Source organism: Pollachius pollachius (assembly GCF_949987615.1).
Source record: "Pollachius pollachius genome assembly, chromosome: 13".
Lineage (NCBI taxonomy): Eukaryota > Metazoa > Chordata > Actinopteri > Gadiformes > Gadidae > Pollachius > Pollachius pollachius.
The window spans coordinates 18,248,841-18,271,481 of NC_136946.1; the positions used below are offsets into that span (position 1 = coordinate 18,248,841).

At 46.1% G+C, this 22,641-nt stretch overlaps 1 protein-coding gene across 3 annotated transcripts in view; it reads left to right on the forward strand.

Annotated features, from left to right (window-relative positions):
* The window catches only part of trappc9 (trafficking protein particle complex subunit 9), a 145,539-nt gene that overhangs the window by 84,748 nt on the left and 38,150 nt on the right, over positions 1–22,641 (forward strand). For all 3 annotated transcript variants that reach the window (XM_079749804.1, XM_079749806.1, XM_079749805.1), the window contains 3 exons: positions 4,560–4,670; positions 13,550–13,702; positions 18,950–19,041. In XM_079749804.1, coding sequence (XP_079605930.1) covers positions 4,560–4,670; positions 13,550–13,702; positions 18,950–19,041 — 356 coding nt within the window. The remainder of the gene's footprint in view (positions 1–4,559; positions 4,671–13,549; positions 13,703–18,949; positions 19,042–22,641) is intronic.

The window sequence follows — 22,641 nt, forward strand, 5'->3', positions numbered from 1 at the left end:
GACACAATTCCCACACAGCGTTGACGTAACTGAGAGGCTAGTTATATCCTCTTCCTGTTGCTGTCTGCACGTATGTGGAAGAGTGACAACTTTGAGCTGAGGATGTTGTTAACTAGTGCTGGCAGGTTGGAAAAGGCAGACAAAACAGCTGCAAATTTCAAAGAACATTTAACCCGGAGGTTGACAACTACTGCTAATGTCCATCCTTTTTTTTTTTCCAGCAACAGTATTTCCCTAAGATTGTCACAGTTCATGTTCATAAGGAAGTGGTCCCCTATCATTTCATCCTGTAACACCACCCAAACTTGCAAAAGCTAGCCAAACCCTGTTGATGAGCTACTCACTGCGTCAGTGACTCACCGGACTGTTTCGAAGCGGCCAAATGGTTTTTCATTAGCTCAACAGCCTTTGTGTACGTTGTTGTGGTGCCAAGAGTTCTGAACCTGCTCTGTCCCTCTGCTCCTAAGCAGTGCAGCAACAGAGCACGTTCCCTACTGTCAGATACCGTCTCCTAGCCGGCAGCTATGATATATATTTTGAAAGATATATATATATATGTGTGTGTGTGTGTGTGTGTGTGTAGCTATCTGTATATCTATATCTATATATATGTATATAGTATAATATAAGTATATGTGTGTATATGTATAACTACAAGTTTAAATGCGTAACGAACTCTACATGTCTCACACTAATGGCCAGAACAGCATTGGCTAGCACCACCATGCTATTTAAAGACCACAGCATTGGTGTGTGTGTGTGTGTGTGTGTGTGTGTGATATTGGCTCCTTGTACAATCAGTTTGCATTGATCGTAGACCCACAGGCCATCTGCTTATCCAGTTAACACTCAACACACTGTGCACACTGTGCTTTCCATTCCAAACCAACTAGAAACCATGTATCACAAAATCTTGAATTTAAATAACACCAATTTCTTTCATAAAAGATTGCCAAGGCATACCCCCCAGAATAATTTAAAAGTGAAATTCTAAAAAGGCATTTTCCTTAATGATACCCACGTCTTATATCGAACAATGGAAGTGTACTTGTTTCAATTGGAATCAAGACTGTCTCTATGAGGATACTTCTCTAAGAATACTGCAATATATCGTACCGTTCAGCTTCTCTCTCTCTTTCTCTCCCCCCCTCCCTCCAACTTGTGGCATCCTAGCTTCTGATATTCAGTGTTTTAATTATTTTTCATTCATTATGCATGGGGGGGGGGTAATCCTCTCTCTCTCTCTCTCTCTCTCTCTCTCTCTCTCTCTCTCTCTCTCTCTCTCTCTCTCTCTCTCTCCTATAAGTGATGTAGAAGTAAGTGGCCCTCTGACTCTGCAAAGTTATATCTTGTTTAGAGAACATTCCCGGGTTGTGTCGGGGCAGCATTGGGTAGGGGGGCCGACCAGCGGTGGGTTTCCCTGTGCGGTGTTAAAGACAATAGAGGGATCGACTCTGCAGCCTTTCGATTCCCAGGTGGGAAATCTAGTGTGCAGGAAACGTCTGGGTTACTGCTGGAGTGAAAGCACAGGCAATGGGCTCATGAATAAATCAATGATGGATTTGTTTACGCTGTGACTGTGGTATATTTTCCTGAGCTGTTTCGGCATTCCAGTGGTTCGATTTAATCTGGATGGACGTTGACTCTAAAATCTTTTTTATTTTTTCAAGGGAAATTACGTGTTGGATCGTGAATGGGAATAAGACATCTAAATTTTCTTGGCTGTTGTGTATTTGAGGAAACCAACGTAGTTCATGTATAATTCTTCTGTTTTATTCAGTATGTTTAGGCAAGGCAAAGCTGTCTCTGGTGACGTGCCCCCCATGCTTCTATAGATCTGATCCTGACACACACGCACACGCACACGCACACGAAACCTACATGCACATCACATCCATCACCAGCCCGCAGAAATATCCTTGCATGTTATTTTAAATCCACACAACACGCAGACGTCCTTTTACGCCATTGATGAATGATTAAAGCTGTGCCCCACGAGCCATTTTAGGTCTCCCTCGGAAAAAGGCCAAAGCTTACTTTCATCAGGCTGACTCATTCGGCACTTTGAGAGGAATTTAAAAATGCACAGAGCAAAATGGAGCCAAATAGTTTGGAAGCCTATTGGCAGTTTTGAATAATTTAGGCCTGTTGGTTCCCTGTTCTAGGTGGTGAGTACTGCTGGTGAATGCTTAACGGAATGGTACAAATTCTCCCGTACGTTTCTTTTCTCTGAGAGCATTCTTCTCTTATGCTATCCTTCTCTTTTTCTCCCTCGATCACAACACTAAACGGTGCTAGTTCCAAAGACACAGGGGGTTGTAATTTCCCATGGTGTGTTATGTTTACCCAAACCCATCTCTTCAGAAGAATCCTTCCGCCCTTTGACACATTTTTTTTGCAAATAAGAACGAAAATATAATGAAAAACGACAGAGAATGTCATCCCCCGTGAATTAATACTTTAATATATATGATATCCGCCTCCTCAAACAACCCTCAGTATCATAAAACAGCCAATCAATGAATAGCCTGTTGAATTAATACATCTGCTCGCTCTTCTTAGTTTATTGGCTACTTAATGCCTAAGTGACGCTCACACGTCCTGACTGTAGATGGATGGCCCGTGCTTAAACGCCTCAAACTATAAATCCCTCCCCCCGCCAAGCTTGGTGCCATAATCACCACCACACTTCTCTCATCCACTGACACAGACAACTGGCACCATTAAAGACACAAGTGTCATTATTGTAATACAAAGTATAATAATAATAGTCATAATGGTGTCTCTTCTAATTGCCACCAGCAGTTTATTTAAGATTGAAGCTCCAGCACGATTCAAAAGAGGGAACAACAAACCACACGCATTGACAAGAACTCCTTTGACACTAGTTGCGTGATTTGCATTTCCTTTGCTACAACTCGTAGCGGGTTTGGGCTGATGTGGGATTCAAAGCAGAACTCCCTGCCACCCACCCCCCCCCTCCAAAATAAATGGCTCTGTTTGAAGTAACGCTGATGAATAGGAGTACTTAGGTAAACATGCAATGTTGGGCTTTGTGTCAGAAAATAACCCTCAGTTTCTATCAGTTTTCATCCATTTAGGGAATATTTTCTTTTTACTTTATTCAGTTTATTGATCATGTTTTCCCGCTGCCAGAACTGACGGTCCCAACCGAGCGTAAAATAACCTGAAAAGAAACCGATTAGCTTCTTATTGATATTCCAAGAACAAACACAGTCCTCAAATCATTAACCTGAATACCAGGCCCTGGACGATAAGCTTAGATCATCCCATAATGTCAAGGCTGTTCACTGGTGCCAGGGTTAGAGTTGAGATCAAGCCAAGGCACAAGTGCGCTTTTATCAGTTTACAAGGAGAGTGGAATAATTCCTATTTAAATAAAATACATTCCTTGTTACTTGCAGGGTAAAATGAACCTTTTTGAAAAAGTGTGAAGCAGCTATCTCTCCTGACTTGATCTGATTGATCACAAATTGGCGTGCTTGTGAACTGCATGAGAAAGGTAGGAGCAGGTCTTATGCAGAGATGACCATGAGACGCTGAAAGGGGCAGGCAGGCTCCCCCTTTGATGGAAGTACTGCCACCTTTCATGTTGGGACAAGGACCCATAAGTGCATCGCATATGAGCTTCCTCTTTCTCTGGATCCCCTCGTACGCTTACCCCATGTGGGTGGGGACCTTTGGGTTTATTTGGGTTTTTTCGTTGGTGTGCATATGTTCGTGCGTGTGTGTTTGTTTCGTGTGCGTGCATACGTGCGTGTGTACGTGCATGTGTTTTTGTCTTTATAGTTGTATTTGATATTTGTATGCTTTTTTTTTCTTTCTTGTATATTTTAACACCTGCACTCGCACACACACTCACACACATTGTGGAGACCTTACACAATTTTACTGGGAGCTACAATGCCCCCCCCCCCCCCCCCCTTAAAAGATGTAACAATGAATAAATACATGAATCTGTCTTCATGCGTTTGAATTATAGACTTGTTAACATATAAGACTTTCACAAGCTGCTATTTTTTGGCTGAGGCACTTGGATGTCTGCATGGCATCGGGCCAGTGCTATCTTTCTCAATGCTCCTTCTCACAATACTAATGTACGCAGAGATTAAGGGATGTGTTGCACTCAGGTGCAGCAGGTAGATTTAAGAGCTGCCAACCGGATCGACTTTGTTAAAAATGCTGTAGCCATCTGTCAGCTCTTAGTGAGGGAAACGCTCTCTGAGATAATATCGGCTTCGAATTCACTGCACACCTGGCCCTTGTGTGAGACAGTTTATACTGGAGACCACTCCCGTATACTTTCTGACCAATCAGGGCATCTCTTCCCTGGACGGACGGAAACCCCCAGCCTTAGACACCGCTGCAATATGTACACAACAGGCACACTTTTGAGACAATACGCAAGCTTTTCATTTGAATTGATGCCCTCCGGGTCCCGGTGTATCACGCCTCTTCCCCTCGCCGATGACCAAACGGAGGCCGTGTGTTTGAGTTGTTCAGCTGATCACTGATCTCGTGTTGTGTGTCTCCTCCAGCACGCGCCAGTGTCACCTCCTGCTGGATGTCTTCAACTCCACGGAGCACGAGGTCACTGTGAGCGCCAAGAACAACCAGGACCTGGTGCTACATGCCAGCGAGTGCCAGAGGTAAGGACAAAGCACGGAGGGGCGGGCGCTTTGCCCTGGGTCCCCCACGTGAACAACCCAAGGAATGACCTCAAAACTAATACAGAGGTCAGAAGCAGTAATAAGACTTAATAATACTTAATAATAATATGCAAACATATCTAAGAATTGTACAGGGATCAAACCTAGCGTAGATAGACAACGGAATACAAACCAGATGCAAACTAAACCTTCCAATCTCTATCGTCACACTCTGTTAGGTTGCATATAAATAACCCGAGGAACTGATGATGGATGTGGAAGCTCATCTCTCCTTAATGCAGCTGTAATGGCTTCAGAGCTACTATGGTTTATTTTGTCAGAAGTAAAACATCTGAGACATTGAAGTCCTTCCGGGTATTTTGGGTCAGCCTTGGGTCAGTTTTTTGATCCCCATGAGGCCGCGTAATCATTTGGATCAGTGCACGGGTGAGGCACCCGTTTGTCAACAGTGTTATCATGTCAACTTCCACAGCATTCCCCAGCTCGAGACATTGCCACAATGTGTGGTGCATACGACAACACACGCTTTGGGGAGGGACCTTCACACTTTTCTTCTAATTGATTCACACTGGGCCGCTACAATGCACCTGGTTCTCTCACTGATAACTCCCTACTCCATCATGGACCAGGCACACCGTATGTGGACATACAGAAACATTGTCTCTCACGCACGCACGCATGCACGCACACGCACGCACTCTCATCCTCTCCCGCGTCTTGCTGCCCTCCTGTTGCGTCTCCTCGCTCACTCCGCCCAGTGTTCGCCTGGGAAGTATCGCATTTTGATTCCTATCACTGCTGTCCCTCCAGAGCATTCTTTGCCTTCAGCGTGTGTTAGTTTGTGTGTGTGCGTCTGTGTGTGTTTAGACCAACACATTCAACAGTGTTTGAAAGGTCTATTTGGCCCGACACGTTTCGTCACACTGTACACTTTGCACGAGAGGCAAAAAAAACATGAGTTGCTTATAAAAAGCAAGCATTCGCCCGCCCCACCTCCATCCATCCCCCCCCCCCCCCCCCCGAGTCCAATATTGATTGACATTTCATTCCCCTCGGAGTGGGAGGCAGAGCTTCAGAGCACGGCGGTGGTGGTGGTCTGCTGTACAGTGCACTCAGCACCACCTAGTCCACTAGCGATTTATCTTCAGGGATGACAGGCGCATAATTGACTATCATCATATTTGCCCAGATCCCAACGTATCGACTCCCTCTAGGCCCACGCAGACCCCCTCAAGTTGGGCCCGGGCGGAGGGGTGGGGTGGGGGCGGGCAGACATTGATCTTGGAATCACACCCCCGTTGAATTGTTTATCGCTTTCAGTTTGATGCGGGCACACACACACACACACACAAATCTGCACGCACACACATACTCCATCTTCGGCATACCATAACAACAAACAGCGCTTGCAGTCAGACGGGCCACAATGTACCGTCTCATCCGATTCGGTGCTCCTCGCAGTCGTGCGACGTCCCTCCGGTTTTGAGGAAAGTTCCTGCAGCTTCCCGCTGTGATGGAGGCTGCCAAAGAGGCTCCAGAATTCAAAGCCAGGAGATAACAATAACCCCGCAGATAATATAAAATAAATAAAAAGTGAAAAAAAAAATCATGCCCCATTACTAGATTTAAAACATTTAAAACACTCTTTTGTTTTCCGATGAGTTTGTCTTAAGTTTATTGTATTTCTGTGTGCGTTTGTTGGTTATTGTTTCTTTCGTTTTGGCGATGCACAGCAAAATATATTAGGAAGTATCTTTAAGAAGTGAATTTTGTGTTTCTTGCGTGGGTAATCTATGTGGAGGGAGTGACAGACACGGGGATGAGGCGGCGGTAATGGAAAGGTGACAGAAAGCTGCTTTTATCTTCACAACATCAATCACACCATGCATCTTTTACAAGGTGCGTTCCTTCCTGTGCCTCTTCATCAGTCATTATGAAGCACAGTCTTAGAATGACCCCCTTGATGACGGGACGTCGCTCTCACTCGCCCTCTGTTTCTATCCCTTCCTGTTTCTCTGTATCCCTCACTTCCTCTCTCTCTCTCTCTCTCTCTCTCTCTCTCTCTCTCTCTCTCTCTCTCTCTCTCTCTCAATATTTCTCTGATGTGCATCAACGTTTATGGAAATCTGTGAGTCACAACTGCATCTATCTAGTGGACTTGTTTATCTGGTGGGCTACTGATGATTTCCACTGTTGACCAAAAATCGATAATTCGTACAATGGGTTCAGTTCTTTTGTGACAGATTTTTTTTATATCGGGTTACAATTTTGTCTGACATTAAATGAAGTTGCAAAAACACAGAGAGTGCTATTGATCGAAGATACAAGACATTATAAACAATTATAGATTTTATAGACCTATCATTCTGCTGAGATTAAGATACTAAATTGGAGAACTGATAATGACAATGTAACATATTGTTTGATGTTTTTTTTTGGATGCTCTGCTTTGTTTTCCTCCAAACATTATTGGTATGCCTATTCTGTTGTAGAGGCCTTTACAGTCTCCAGACTCATGTGGTGACTGTGGTGACTGCCATGAACATATGCATGCGGACGCCTGACGCCTCTTAAGGTCAGAGCCTGTCTTTCCCTGGAGCCGCGAGCCTCCAGGGCACCACGGCTCTGCGTCAGAGCCCCAGCTGTGTCTCTCGAGTGTGGGGGGGGGGGGGGGGGGGGGGGGCTTTTGCTCTGTTGGGATCCAACAGAGCTTACGGCCCCCCTCAAACTGTTTTCAAGCATCACAGCCTGGCTACAAAAAAAAGTTCCCCTTTTAAATCCTCTATCATTGTGGCGCCACTCCCCCTGTACTATAACCGGCTCTCAGGCGTGGGACGTTAGTCTCTGCCCACTGGTCGTCTCTGTAGTGCGGACGCCGTGAGCGTGAAATGACCGATCTGTACCACCAGCCCCGCTAATGACAACAGGACTCGGTCGAGGGTGTTGAGACGTGAGGGGTGGGTGGTAGTTCCTCCCCTTCCTCTTCCTCCTCACGACTCCTCACTACCCCTATGACGTTTGGCCTTCTGTGTCAGCACTATTATTGCCATTGTTCCTCACTTCTCTGCAAAATCTTTTCTTCGTAATGTATCTTCTCAATAAATATTGAATTGAAAATGTATTTTTTCCGTGGTGCAAATAAAAAGAGCGCTCGTGAAAAGACCATGCATCGACATAATGTATTTATTTGTGGCGGCAAACGCCTGCATCTCTCTGCACGGCGATGGATCAGCAAATGTCACGCGTACCCTCGCTGCGTCGCCCCCAGTAATGTCTTTTCATAACGTGTAATTCGGTGGAATAACATTATGTCGCTTGTTGCCGGGCTAAAAATAGTGCACTCTGTAAAGCACCACGGCCGTCCGGGGGTGAATCGACGGCGTGGGAATCGCAAATCGATTGATGTGCCCGAAGTGCATTTTCTCTTCACACCTATACCCTAAGCCATTACTATCGCCGTGGCGACGGCTCACGAGGCGCATCCCATCGCAGGAGAGGAGCGTGGGTATGTTAATGGCTGATGATAGCCAGCTCCTCTGTTGCTGGCAGGCAGAGCGAGCAGCAGGGGGTGGAGGAGGAGGAGGAGGAGGAGGAGGAGGAAGAGAGGAGGAGGAGGGAGTTATGGAGAAGCGCGCTATAAATAGCTCAGGTTCTGGGCTGCCTCTGTGCCCCCTCCTCCTCTCCACTGCACTGAGGCGCTGGCACGTGAGCTAAAAATAGGATACCACGTGAGGCGAGAGAGACACACACACTCACACGAACACACCCACACACACACACACACACAGACACACACACACAGACACACACACACACACACACCGATGCATACAAATCCTCCCTCGCGCACCAGCATGTTCTCTCCTTCAGCCTGTTTTATGATTGCATACACAAACAAAGGAATCTGAATCTTCGCTCTGTTGGAAAAGCAAAAGGAAATGGACTCCATTCGATTCTTCAGGTGTGTGCACAGGTGTGTACACGGCTGCAGGAGAAGCAGCAGACGCCTTGTGCTTCTGAAAGCGGTGCTTTTGGATACATCGTCCGCATTTGGGGTCAGAGGGGCGGGCCGTTAAGCATGATTTCTCCCACCCCCCCACCCACCCCGCGGCAGGGGTCGGACGAAAGGGACCCCTGCTCACTCCCTAATGGGGTTATCATGTGCTCCTGCTCCGAGGCAACACAGCATTTAATTAGAGTATCATTTTGCCGTGACCCTCCCAGGGTTATGTTATTACTGCCATGAAACAGGCCCCTCTGCTGCAGCTGTCCTGAAGGCCAGTAATTACCAATAAAGTGTCATGAGCCATCGCACAGGCTTCGATTTTTCATTTTTAGCACTCTTTTTTTTGCTTTTGTTAGACACAGTTCATATGAAGTACCAGACTATATTTGGCCCCTTCTCGGAGCAGATGGAAACGGTCTCTCCTGGACCGTTTCTGTGTCAACTACTCAATACGTTGTCTTTATTTCTCTTGTGTTCCAACTGGGGTTGTTAAGCTGGGCGTGCGTTGTTGTGGTATGACGACTGTGGGCTATGGTATGGCAGAGCAGATTGCGAGAGCGTGATTGCTGTTGGTTGTAGGATCAGCTTCTATTTCCGTCTGCTCACACGCAGGAAGTCATAACTAGGGAATAATTATGCAGCGGATGTCTGAGGAAGATTATTGTCCTGTTTTTTTGGCAGCACTGTTTCCATCAGGTAACTGGAGGGAGATCTCTTTATGTATGCACGACCGTGAGAGTACTTGCTCACAGGCCTAGACTCCATTTGTCATGCAAATGCGAGCTGAGGTTGCACCCCTGCCAGCGAGTGCAGACGTAGCTTGGCTCGTAATGTGAGTGCATCCATCTCTCCATCTGTCTGGCTGGGTGGAAGTGTTCACACAAAGAGAATCCAGAGCCTGCTTCATGCTACAGTTTAGGCTCACGGTTTCAATTAGTGGGCCAATTATTGACGGTAACAATTCATTAAGCAAACAACGTTTGCGCTTGCATTGCTGTTTAACAAAATCAACACACATGCACAAAAATACACAGAAATGTGTATTTGTCATTAAAATTATTACATCTAGATCCACAGTCTTGCGGGCTGCTGTTGCAGTGCATCTGAAGAGGGTTGAAACGTCATGTGGTGTTCGAGAAATGCTCGACAACACATTGCACTAGAATATTGAAATCAATGACGAACGATAAGGCCAGCTGGCATGACGGCAGGAAATCGTTAGCAGGTGAACACCAAGATGCCTTCTTGGGTAGTTGTTGTGTATTAGAGACAACCGAAGAGATGGCTCGAAGACGTTTCCCTAACCTCCAGTTCACACCGGTGCTGTCCTCGGCCACACTGCTCATCCACGGGAAAACCATCAACACCAGCAGACGATCCAGACTTTATTATGGCTGATATAAAGTTGATATATGACAAGGTGAGCTTGTATCACTGTAAACACTAACTACAGTTGTTGGTATCTAAATAGCACAGCAGTTCACCAAACTGCACACATCACACATCATACACATTCATAACACAATTAATTAGGCCTACATTCAACCACCCACCAAGTATCAGAAAAATAAGCATTCTATATTGACCTCTTAATCGGACCAATGCTGACCTACAAGGAAACACCCAAAATGGTCCAATCACAAGGGCTTGCAGCAGTGTAAATTCAACTGCATTGCAACAGTTATCCTATAGTTATCCTAAAGAATATCCTATCCATGTCTGTTAGGGTCTAAAAGCACCATTCACCAACTCAATTCAAAATGCTTTTCTCCTGTCTTTGTTAAAGCGACCAAAACCATAAAAGAAACAAACATTTGCACCACTCCACTGTCAAAGTGGTAACCCTGGGGTCCACAACGTCTGTCAGCCAGCCAGCCAGGCCTCATCATCCGCTCTTATCCTCTCTGGGACAGCAGGCCCACCCGGGGAATGGGACCCAGGCTGCTTTTGAGTCCTGGAGGTACTCCATGGTGGCTCAATGTTGGAACACAGTCCGCTATTAAAAGCCTGGTAATAGGCTGGATGGCTGGCCTGATGAGGGCCTAATCCCAGCCCCGGTAAAATCAATGGGAGGGGGAGATTGGTTCAAGCCTGTGCTCTCGTGTCCCGAGTGAAAAGCAAAGAATGGGTTCTTCGTTTCCCCATCTGTGAGCATATTGTTATGTGTGTGGACTTCTTTGTCTATACCACATATACACGCTTATTTGCAAGGATGCAACACATTATCTTCTGTTGCCCATCCGACAGTATGATTAACTTAGTGCCGCCCGTTGCCTTTTAAAAGACGAGGCTTTACATATGTATTGCTCGTCGGTCACTGCGTCTGTGTGGCCATCCGCACAAGACCTTTTGATCTAATGTCCAGCCTTTGTTTTTCATAATTGGATGTCCACAGCGAAACCAGATCCAGCCCCATTCATAGCCGCCGTTCTGATCCATTTACATGCAGCGGACTGGGTATTTTTAGACTGCTAAGTAATGTTGGCTTTTGAAGATGACTGGAAAACAGGCACCCATTTGAAGATGGGACTTCAAGGGCTGACCTACGCCTGGTGCCACCCGACTTCAAACGCGCCCGCGTTTGAGTGTTGCAGCGAAAGCGACAGTGCTCCTTTCGTGTCCATGTTCACAGGTCGTAATTGTTATTTAATGTGCGCTCCTTTTTGTTGTGGAAGGCTGGGAGAGGATAATTGCAGTGCTGCAGTTACTCGGGCTCTCATTCGGTCGTGTCGCGTGGCTCTCTGGTATGTGTGCCCATGTGAGGAGCGTCCTTGCATGCACAAAATCTCTCTCCTCAATCATCGTCTCTCTTTCTCTCTCTTTGTCTTCCACTCTGTCTGTCTCTCTGCCTCTCTCTGCCTGCTCTTTACCTGGATTGGGTCTCAAATGTGTGTTAATAGTTGTCATAATGTCCCTGTGAAGAGGATGATGGGTATTGAGAGAACACATAAGACAGGGTCTAGCAAGGGCCCAGCCGGTGCAGACAATCTGACGGTGTGAACTCCATCCTAGTCCCTCGGCGTCGCAAGACCAGTCCTTAGTGCTGGGTCTCTGAGCTGGAATCAAGAGATGATCCCACTACACACACGTGGGCGATCAATTCATGGATGTTTTCCCACTCCCCGGCAACTGGAATAGAATGGAGCGCAGTGCAGGGGGGGAGGAAGGACAGCACACTTGAAAACATTCATTGCAAAAATCGTTTGCTTCTGTAAACATTGATCACTATGCAATTTCAACGTGGGTATATTAGCGTCCTGGGACCAGCAGGGTGTGACCCAGCGTCCGGTGTCTGTCTGTCTCTCTCTCTCTCTCTCTCTCTCTCTCTCTCTCTCTCTCTCTCTCTCTCTTTGTGTGTTTGCGAGACAGAAGTCATTTGCAGTAATTTGCCTTTTTAGTCACCAACGTGGGCAAAGTCACAATGTCTCATTTCCCTTCAGCGAGGGACGGGGGGGGGGTTTGGGGGGCGCTGTTGGCGTTGATGGTTTGGTGAGTTATAGTCCATTGCTGTAGTCCAATGAAGCATAGCCCATGGGCGGACATAAATATCTTTGCAATTTAAATGTCATCATGCCCCCACCCAAACACACACAGTCACACACGTACGTTTTGTTTTAATTTCTGAATAAATGTTGGCAGATTTACGCCGACCACATTGATCACAGTTTACAACGCACAGGAAAGCAAGTGATGAAGCTGGCAAAGAGATGCGCATTGATTCCAAGAGTCCATTCAGCACATTAAAGAGCCTTTGCATGAGGCGGTGTGTATGTTTCATGACCGAATGCAGAGACACAGGCTGATGCAGGAAGTCTTCAGACACCGTTTAACCACAGCCCTCACCTTGGCTCGGATCTGTGAGGGCAAACCTTGAAGTTATCTGGGGATACGTTGTCACCTCGAATCCATGTGCTGCTCCTGTGAATAGATCAAATAAATAAAAGCACCGTCTAACACCAAAGCAGTCTAGACGCGTAGTCTATTTGGATGCATTATGCAGTTGTGTCTGGCTGGACTCTTGCCAAGACCCACAAATCTGTGCGAGCCTGATGTTAGTGACATGGCGGAAAAAATAAATAAAAAGGGGGAGCAGTATTTCATTTTTCATAAACAAAGAATCTAATTTCACATTTTGGGTACTGAATGGGTGTGAGCAGAATATTCCAATGGCTTCCTTACAGGTTTGAACAAGGAGAGATTTGTCCCTTGTCTAATCAGTGCGCATGCAAATCATTTATTATTACTCTCTTTCAGTATACATAATTGGCCAAAAAAGTATTTTATTAATGACTAAATGTGATTTGATGCTCTGATGAGGGACACATATGAATTCAATTCAAAATTAATTGTGATTATTAACTGCAGCCGTCCAAATGGGGAACTAAACAACAACAAAAAGTTTCCGTACATCGTGTTCGACGATGTGAAAATTGTTGAAATAAAATTTGATCAATCTTGAATTTGATAGAATAACCCTTATATTATAGCAAAAATAATTGGTGCGCAAGTTAATAAGAATCCAGTGTACGAGTGTACATCATCAACAAAAGTTTGAGCACAGGTTTTACAGTTGTATTTCATACACACACGCTGTTTAACTCTGTTTATTATATATTATATACTGTATGTCATTTTTATCTGCAATTGGGAAGGCTTGATCTGATGGCCTAGGACTTTTAATGGGGCTGTTTTAGCATAGTGGTCCACTTCAAAAAGAGACCATATATTTAAATAAGACATATCCTTAGAAATAAGTATCAGTGTGTTTCAAGCGCTAACCTCCACTTTAAATGAAAATCAAATCAGTGTCATTGGGTGGGCTCTGACCCACCTCCCTCTCCCCCCTCCCCAGGATGGCCATCCAGGTGGACCGCATCGACTTTGAGAGCCTGCCCCAGCGGGCGCCGGACCCCCAGCGCTACGCCAGCGCCAAGCAGCTGGAGGAGGAGAGGCTGCGTGCCCAGGGCTGCCAGATCAACAGCAAGCTGGGCCTCTGCTGGACCATCATATCCTTTCACCGGCCACGCCCGGGTCTCGCTAGACGGCTCCGCCGCAACCCAGGGTGCTGCATATATGAGATCTGTAAGGGAGAGGGCAGAATCACCTGCAGAGATTTAGAAGGGAAAAAGCCCCCCTCCCTCTCTGCTCTTGCCCTCCTTGCATTTCTTTGTCGTTGACGGCACCTTTGATCCCAGGCAGATGGATTCAGCGAACCAATCAGGGAAGAGAAGTCCTGATTGGTCCGGTATGAGCCGGAAGCGGAGCTCAAGTCGAAATCGGCTCATACAGAGGCAGGTGCGACTAGAAACAGATTTCACTCGCGCATTTCACTTCCTCAAAGCTGACAGGTGGCTATGGTATTTCAGGAAAAAGCAACAAATTAAACTCAAATTATAGCTCTTGAATTTTACCGACAGCACCTTTTTTTGGAGTCCATTGTGTTTGTATAACCCTCAATCCCATCTTGTCTCAAAGTCTAACCCAGATCCTATCCCAGGACCCCACACTTGTACCACCCCCTAACCCTACGGCTGCTCTAAAGCTCTTCATGGTAAAACTCACTGAATCGGATAAGGAATTCAGAATAGGGATTCCGGCATCCAGTTTGTGGGTGTTCAATAAGTGCCAAAATAGGCGGATAAGAATTAAGGTGTTAGAAAATAGTAGACGAACAATGATTGATCAGATTGGATGGGAAGTGAGCTGTGTGTCATTTCAAAGCCCCTACAGTTCAGGCAGCAGCCTCTTGAATAGCCCATTACTTCTAACCTGGTCTGCGTTTATAAAAAAGTCCACGCGGTGCGTCACGTCTGGAGGTGATGGAGAAGAAAGCGAGAATGCACTCATAGATGGGGGTATCTGTACGGGCTACATCTTGAGGCCTCTCAGCAGACTGCATCCTGCTGGGGCCTCACTCAGGGGACAGATGGTGGAGCGTATGGAGTAGCACTCCACATATCCTGTGTGTGTGTGTGTGTCTGTGTGTGTGTAAGTGGGGCGAACACTGTACCCTGACTCTGCTGTGTGTGTGGCGAAGCACTATACCCTGACTCTGTGGTGTGTGTGTGTGTGTGTGTGTGTGTGTGTGTGTGTGTGTGTGTGTGTGTGTGTGTGGTGAAGCACTATACTCTGATTCTGTGGTGTGTGTGTGATTATTAAGGTAGGTATCCGTAGGGAGAGCTATGAGTGCATATTAACCGTAACTCGGGCTCTCAGTCATATCCCTTATTTTTTTTCCATGCTTCTTTTGACCTCCCACCATCATTTGATGTCATCTGCCTCTGGATCCTGCTCCTCTCTCTCACCCCCGTTTCTCCGCCCATGTTTTCCCCACGGAGGTTGTGGTGAGTGATGCGCGCGTCAAAGGTCTGACATTATCATGTTAATGAGGGTCGACAAGTAAATGCATACAGTCATGTGTCATCAGTGTAAAGGAAACCTACCCCCATATTATTGGTGATATTATTGGAGGTCAATAATTTACGTCCTTCATGACTCTGTCGTGCCGTATGATTTCCCCTTGATTACCATGGTAACGGTTATGCTGGTAACCGCATTCTGAAATTAATGAGAGGAAGAGTTAACTTTTTTTTTTGCCTTCAACAAAATAATTGAATGTGTTTTATAATATATGAAGTTCATGATTACAAACTTCATAATTGGCTTCATGCGCAACTTTGGTCCATGTCGGAAATGGAATCTGTAAACACAAATGAGATTCATCCTCATTCAGATTAAATGTTTTTTAGGTGAGAAAGCATTTCTCCTTTTGGGGGGAAGAGAAGCGGTTGGTGCCCGCTGAACATTGGGAAGAAGTCGTGGGCCCACATTTTGTGAGATGGACCTACTAACCTTCTTGCACATAGGTGATCAGATATTCCCGATATTATGTCTTAATGAAGTGGTTGACACCTTCAGATCATATTCAACTAGCCTTGTATATGAAATGTAGTTTCTTGTCTGAGTTTCTTGATGAAAAAAACAACAAAGAAATAGATAAAAAATAGGACTCCCAGTTGATGGTGACCATTGCCAGTACACCATGTTTGTTTACCTGGCCAGTGATTAGGGGTTGTTGATGAAGCCATTGAAGAAACCATTATAATCCCCATTCTTAGCAAATGACATGAGCACTCCATTCCTTTTCATCCCAGCTCCTCATACGAGCAGAGAGCGGCTGACTCTGTCCGTGCTATTGTGCCGCAGAGTTCAACCGAAGGCTGCCAATAGCATCCGTTTATCCTTTATTTTATCACCGTTCTTGAGTTCTTTGTCCGATTACAAAGCATGGAGGTCCAACTGAAATCCGGACCCTTCCGTACATCAGCATCCACTTTTTCTCAATATAATTGAATTCATTAGGAAATTAGTAAAAAATGTACAATGTATTTTCGTTTAAATAAATAATATAGATGAACAGGGCCCGGTGGGGACGGGATATAAATGAGGAACACCAAAGGCACCGTAAGAGCACGTCACTCCTAGAAATAACACGCCACTAACTTGGCTGTAAGCAGAGCAAAACCCAAATAACTACCAGCCTCCACTATTATTCATCCTGTGGTGACGAAACGACAGCTATAAATACAGAGAGGGAGAGAGAGAGAGGGCGAGAGACCCTGCAGTCACAGAGACTCAGCCAATAGGAGCATGTGATGGATCGCCATCCCTCTGGGGGAGAAGTGAACCAAGTTCTCTCTGCGGTGTGTAAATGCGGTGATGAGATGGAGAAGAAGGTAGGGGGTGGTTGTGGTGTGACACTGGATGGGCCCCTGAACGCCTAGTCACACGTTGCTACTTACTTTGGCATGGTCGTGGACCAGCCAGGGTAGCCCTTCCATACGATCGCAAATCACACAGATTGGAATGCCATGAGCTTGTTTGAAACGATTTGTCAAAATCATTCAACGGAAAAAAAAAACATTTCATAAGTATTTCATTCTCATCATATTTAAAAACATAAAAACAAACACTTTTTGGTTCCCACAAATAACAAAAAAATAGCACTAAAGTTCAGAAGAGAAATACTAATATAAAATGATGACCCTTGGGGGTTATTACTAATACGTTGCTTTTCAATCTCATTTGTCTGACCCACCCACCGGTGGTTTGAATGACACTGACCTTTTCCTGGTGATCAAGTGGCTCCATATGCCACTCAAGTCACATGCTCCCCGTCTCCACGCTGTTACCACCCATAGCTTTAGATCGCTGAGATTAGTCTCTACTCCTCATACTTATATTCCCATGCAGCATACATGTTAAGGTGGTTTACGGTGAGGCACAGAACACCCCACGTCACCAGAGACCCGGACATGTGCCTTTTGCAAAGCGCTGGTTTAAGCAGTGGGAGTTAGAAATCACTCCTTCCTTTACAACTCTCTCGTGCCCTGGGATCTGTCAAAGCAGACGTGGCGGCAAAGATCCATATTTTCTGCAAATTACTTCTGCTGTCACCCTCAACCTCGCTCTCGCTCTCTCTTTCTCTGCCTCTCTCTCTCTCGCTCTCTCTCCGTCTCTTCTGTCTCACTCTATCTCATTGTAATTCTGCCGTCTCTCTCTCGTTGCTCCCTCCTGCTCTCCCTCTCCTCCCTCTCTGCATGCATAATCCACTTCAAAGGTTAATGGACACCAATATGGAGTTCGAGACACTGCTCATTATGGCAAATGTCAGCTGTGTAAATGATCACTGATTCCGTTATCGTGACACACCATCAGACTAATGGCTGTGTAGCAGCAATATTTGTTTTATTACTGCGTAGGATTTAAATGTTTATAATTCACCACTTTTAATCGTGGCCATGTCTTGCAATAGCAAGGCCACAATTCCGACAAGACCTCTCTTGTCACACACACACACACACACACACACACACACACACACACACACACACACACACACACACACACGCACCTTTGTGTAAGCACAAACATGCATTTTCTTCACTGTGCCGTAAACGTATGCATGTCACGTGTCAATGTGGGTTTCTATGCGGGGGAGAGCAGTTTTGTTATAATCAATAAATACATATTCAGGTCCTACCAAAGCCTCCTTACTATAAGGGAATGAGCTTTACTTAGATTTTGTAGGTTAAAAAGTTATAATGTAGACTTTTTATTAATATTATTCTTCACTGACCCCAATTGGTGCTAGTCAATTGACTTAAATTAGACGGTTCTCTTCCCAGCATATTTGCTATTTTTGTCAATTACAAACAAACACGTCGGGTATGATCCCCAACCAAACCCTTGGATCGTCTATCACATCATGATGCCGCTATACATTCATTCACATGTACATAGTAATGGTGCTCCGACACGCCAATAATGGCCCCATTAAGTCTTGGCCCGAGAAGAGAATTTCCTGCCGTCAAACACATTACTGTGTGTGTGTGTGTGTGTGTGTGTGTGTGGGTCGGAATCTGTGTGTATGTCTCTGTGTGTGCATTAGGGGGATGGTTTGCGTTTCTTCCCGCAAGGTTCGCAAGGCCTATTGCATAACCTTAATGATAATTGGCCAAAGTAATGGTTCAGAAAAATGTTTCACTGATGAGGCTTTGAATAGTAAAGACCATTGTATTGGCTAGGGTTGTAATTATATTACATGCACAGGGATGTTCTGCAGACCGTATTTATCTTTTGCCGGCGGTAGCTCAGTTGACCAAACTGTTTGAAACGTATTCAATAGGGTCTGATTTGAAACGATGGATATTGGATTTGGCAACGTCAGCCGCCAGAAGAGTCGTTGCTCTTTTATTAAATATCACCATTTTATTTTAGCTTGCAAAAAACACAATTGTGCGTCAGCACCCTGTGTTGATGCAATGCGACACAGGCATTGTGTGAGGTTATTACTGTGAGAATTCTCCAGCACGCTAGTTATATTGGGTGAGGGATGTCTGGCGAGGTGGATAAGGTAGAGGCTTTTAAGAAGGCCAATGGAACGTGGGGACTTTTAACCCTGTGGTGGGGCGGCGGTAACCATGGCAGCTGCTCCCCCATTCCTACAGACACAATCCCTGGCTCTCTCTTTCTCTCTCTCATAAAGGGCCCCTTCTTTATTCATGTGACCTGTGGCTCCCCAGTCAGGGTCCCTGGTTGCGGAGGCACCCAGGCAGTTTGTCGGGAGGGTGCTGCACTCTTATTCCCTTCTCTCTCCTTCTCCATCGTTGCTTTGTTCATCTCGAGTGACTTACCAGTGAACTCGAGCCCATGTCTGTCCGTGCTGCTGTGGTCCTTGACCAGGAGCTCACCCGTCTCTGCGGCGCCAAGGGGAGGCCAGCGTGGAAGGAGTGCTGAACCAGCTGGTCTTGGAGCACCTGCAGCTGGCTCCTCTGCAGTGGGGTGAGTCCCGGCCCACGAGGCCCTTCAATACCATACGTGTGTGTGTGTGCGTGTGTGTGTGTGTGTGTGTGTGTGTGTGTGTGTGCGTGCGTGTGACAAGTGGATCGGATGGATCCGGCTCCTGAAGTGGCTAACTCCCACTTTGCGATCGCCTCAACCAAACGTCCTCCCTCTCCGACTGGTGGTAGTCGCGGTTGTGTATTTTTTAAGGTGTTTACGACAACACCTCGGTTGTGCGTGTGCATAAACCTCCCACAAATGGGGTCTCAAGCCATGTTTGCCGATGCTCTTGTAGTGGCACTGTGGGCTGCGTTGGGGCCGCGTGCCAGTGCCCTGGGAACACTGTTAATCATTTGGAGTGGGGAGCCCCTCCACGGATGCACCATCTGCGCCCATCCTCCATCCCCCCCCCCCCCCCCCCCCGCCCCTCTTTCTCTTACATAAACATACACACACACGCACGCACGCACACACGCATACACGGATGCATTTTTCGATGAGTCGATAGGCCTATTACATTCTTCTGTGAGGGGCAGGCGGTCCGCTCCACGGGGTGGGACGGGGGTGCCAGGCTTTAGCACCCAGCCAAGCGACGGAGGGAGGAGGATCAAGAAGTAAACACTCGAGCGAGCGAGCTGAACTCCCCCCGTCTGGGCATCTCACACTGACCCCCCGCCGTGCAGAAAGGAACCCCGACCAAAGCACCCTTCTGGAGAGGCGATGACGGTGATGGAGAGCGATGGACGGATCTAAGGGATACAGAACCGCCTTCAGGAGCCGTTTTCCACAGACGGAACAACTTTCACTTTCATGGTTGAATCTTGCTTGGCTTGGTTTGCATTGAAATCCATCATCAGACGTCTGCCAGACAGACACACAGCGTGGTAGAGGAGCGCCTGTCTGTGCCTCGTCTCCCCCTGTCTCCCCACGTCTCCCCCGTGATGGATGTCTTGCCGACATATCCATCTCCCCAATCAAAGAGATTGTGAAGTGTTGTTGCTCTACATGCCTATCTGACTCTTGAAGCCGTTATTTCTCATAATCCTCTCAGTAAGCCTCTATTAAGGCGGCCAGGACTATCGCATAGCTCAATAACAGGTGGTTGCGCTGGAATTTCCCCTGCGGCTAAAATCATTAGCCCAACCGGATGCTTTGAATGCCTTTGCCACTCTGCAGTTCTCAGGCGTGTAGATTACGCCTGGATGGTCCTAAATCCCCTCGCATTCGTCCTGCATCGCATTGTTGCGTCGCAAGTTCTTGGAATGGAATCTTGGCTACTTTAAATTCGGGTTTCCATATCTTTTAAATTAAGAGATTGCCAGCGGTGAAAGCAGAGGGAATTCTCTCGATGCCACACGTTTACGTTTGGAAATGTCCTCACGTTCATGCTGGAACTGGGGCCCCTCCTGGAGATTGCCCGTTTGCGTGCCATTATGCAGTTACTTCAGGCTCGAGCTTGACCACTTATTCAGTAGAGTGGCAACACTGAATTAAGCCTCTTACTTTTAGTATCTGATGTGGAAAACTGCGAGGGTGACTTCTAGTGGTGCAGTTATCCATTAGCACTAAACCATAGCATTAGCTTTAACTGTTGCGGCAAACGATGATGGCCCACTGATTGCGCCTTGCTGAACAGATAACGACCTTAACTGGCCTTTCCGTCATTCCACTGTCGATAGTTACCCAGCTTCTTTGCCTCTTCTTTGCTCGTTCTCTGAGATTACACAAACAATGGATGCGGTGCAAAAGGTGAAACCTTTGTGTAAGCAGAATTTATTTTTTAGTCTAGATGCAATCTTCAATCCAAAACGGTCTAGGTATTTCTCTCTTGTAAACAACAATGTGCCAAAGGTTACAACAACATAACCATGTTCTGAGAGCACAATGCAGTAGGACTATCAGGCCTGTTTTATATGCGTGTAAAGTAGACATAGACTCGCTATTCAGCTGGACCGGAGCCATCGGCGTCATGTCTATTTAGTGTTCCGTGAATTTTTTCATTAAACTTGGGAACACTGCCCTGGTAATGAATGGAGGCTGATCCTACAGCTCTGTCCGAGATACAGAGAGCGCTGGGCTCGTCTCCTCCACGGTGAACACCAGCGGCCCCTCACTGCCATCACTCATAAACATCACAACATCATTATTTCCTTACATTGATTGTATTCATTGTAAAAGCAAACGTTTTGTGACGCTCCTGTGGAGCCAACCTCACGGTGAGTTGGCGTGACGTTGGCGGCGAAGCCACACAGCATTTAACAACCCAACCGACCAATGGGTCAGTGGGCAGGCAGTGGGCCAGGGACTGCAGTGGGCTGTGTGGCTCAATCACGCCAAAACTAGTCATGGACCATACAGTAATAAATATTGAGCATATTCAGGTGTAACTTTTTAGTCTAACTTTTAGTAAAGGCCTAACCAGAGACAGGGGTTGCAAATTGGCATTTATTTTTTTATTTAATATGAAACAATGTACAATGCATTTGCCCCTGCCCAATAAACTTCTAAACAAACAAGTATGATTGTGAGTCGTAAAAGTGAGGACGCTCTTGGAAGAGGAGCCCCATCGGAGGGCGTGTTTGATGCTGACGCACGCTTGTGTTGTCTCTCATCTCTCATTTCCTGTCCGTGACACCTGTCCTCTCCCATAAAGACTTGAGGGCCGTGTTTCAAGAAATGGTCACGGCCGTCTCACAGAACGTATTAACCTGATTGTTATGTGCGTTAGGAAAACCAAACAATAATGTGCGTTTGAAAGATGTGCTGCAGTAAATTTGGGTCTGTTTGCCTTGAGTCATTACTATGGCAGCAGCAGGTGATGCAATAGCTCTCCTTTTTGGGGGGGTTTTGTAGGATGTCACTGTGAGTTAACAGATAAAGAGCCCCAAACTTGATGCGTCTTTTGTGCTATGCTGCCATAGCAACCTATGAATATTTGATGGTGCGGTGGTTTCAATAAAACAGAACATAAAAAAGGCTGGAGAACACTTCCTCTTCTTTGCGTTTGTTTTGAATAGGGTAAACATGCATGCATTGCTGTCAGTGTCAGTGAGATGGTTCTACTCCTCAGGCGCAGAGCAACACCAGCGGTGCGGTTATAGCGTCAGCGCAGAGAAGATGCTGTTCAAGCACTGATTGGATCTCAATAATGCATTCTTTATCTTGACGAGTGGAAATATGGAGTTTAAATCCAATTGTGGGAAACAGGCTTCCTTGATGACCACAGAAAAGACGATAAACAGTTTATAGCGGATTGGCTTTTAATGTTGGGTTTATTTATTCAGTGGATGATTGTGTATCTTGCTTAAGTCTGTAATGATAAGTCTGTTTTGATGCTACAGAAACCGACCTTACTTGTTGGCTATTCAGCATGATCTTGTTTACAATTATTGCGCTACAAAAATTGCTACTTTCCTGAATTCTGAAAACCGGTTCCTCAAATGAAAACTTGAGCCTTTTTGGTGCTGGAGAATCGCTGCTTTACTATCTTTCCGACAGACTGCAATGCCAGAACAAGGGGCATTGTTTGTTTCTTGCAACCCTCCCAACCTGGCATCCTGTAAATAATTGTCATTGATTGCAGCGCCTGGATGACAATTA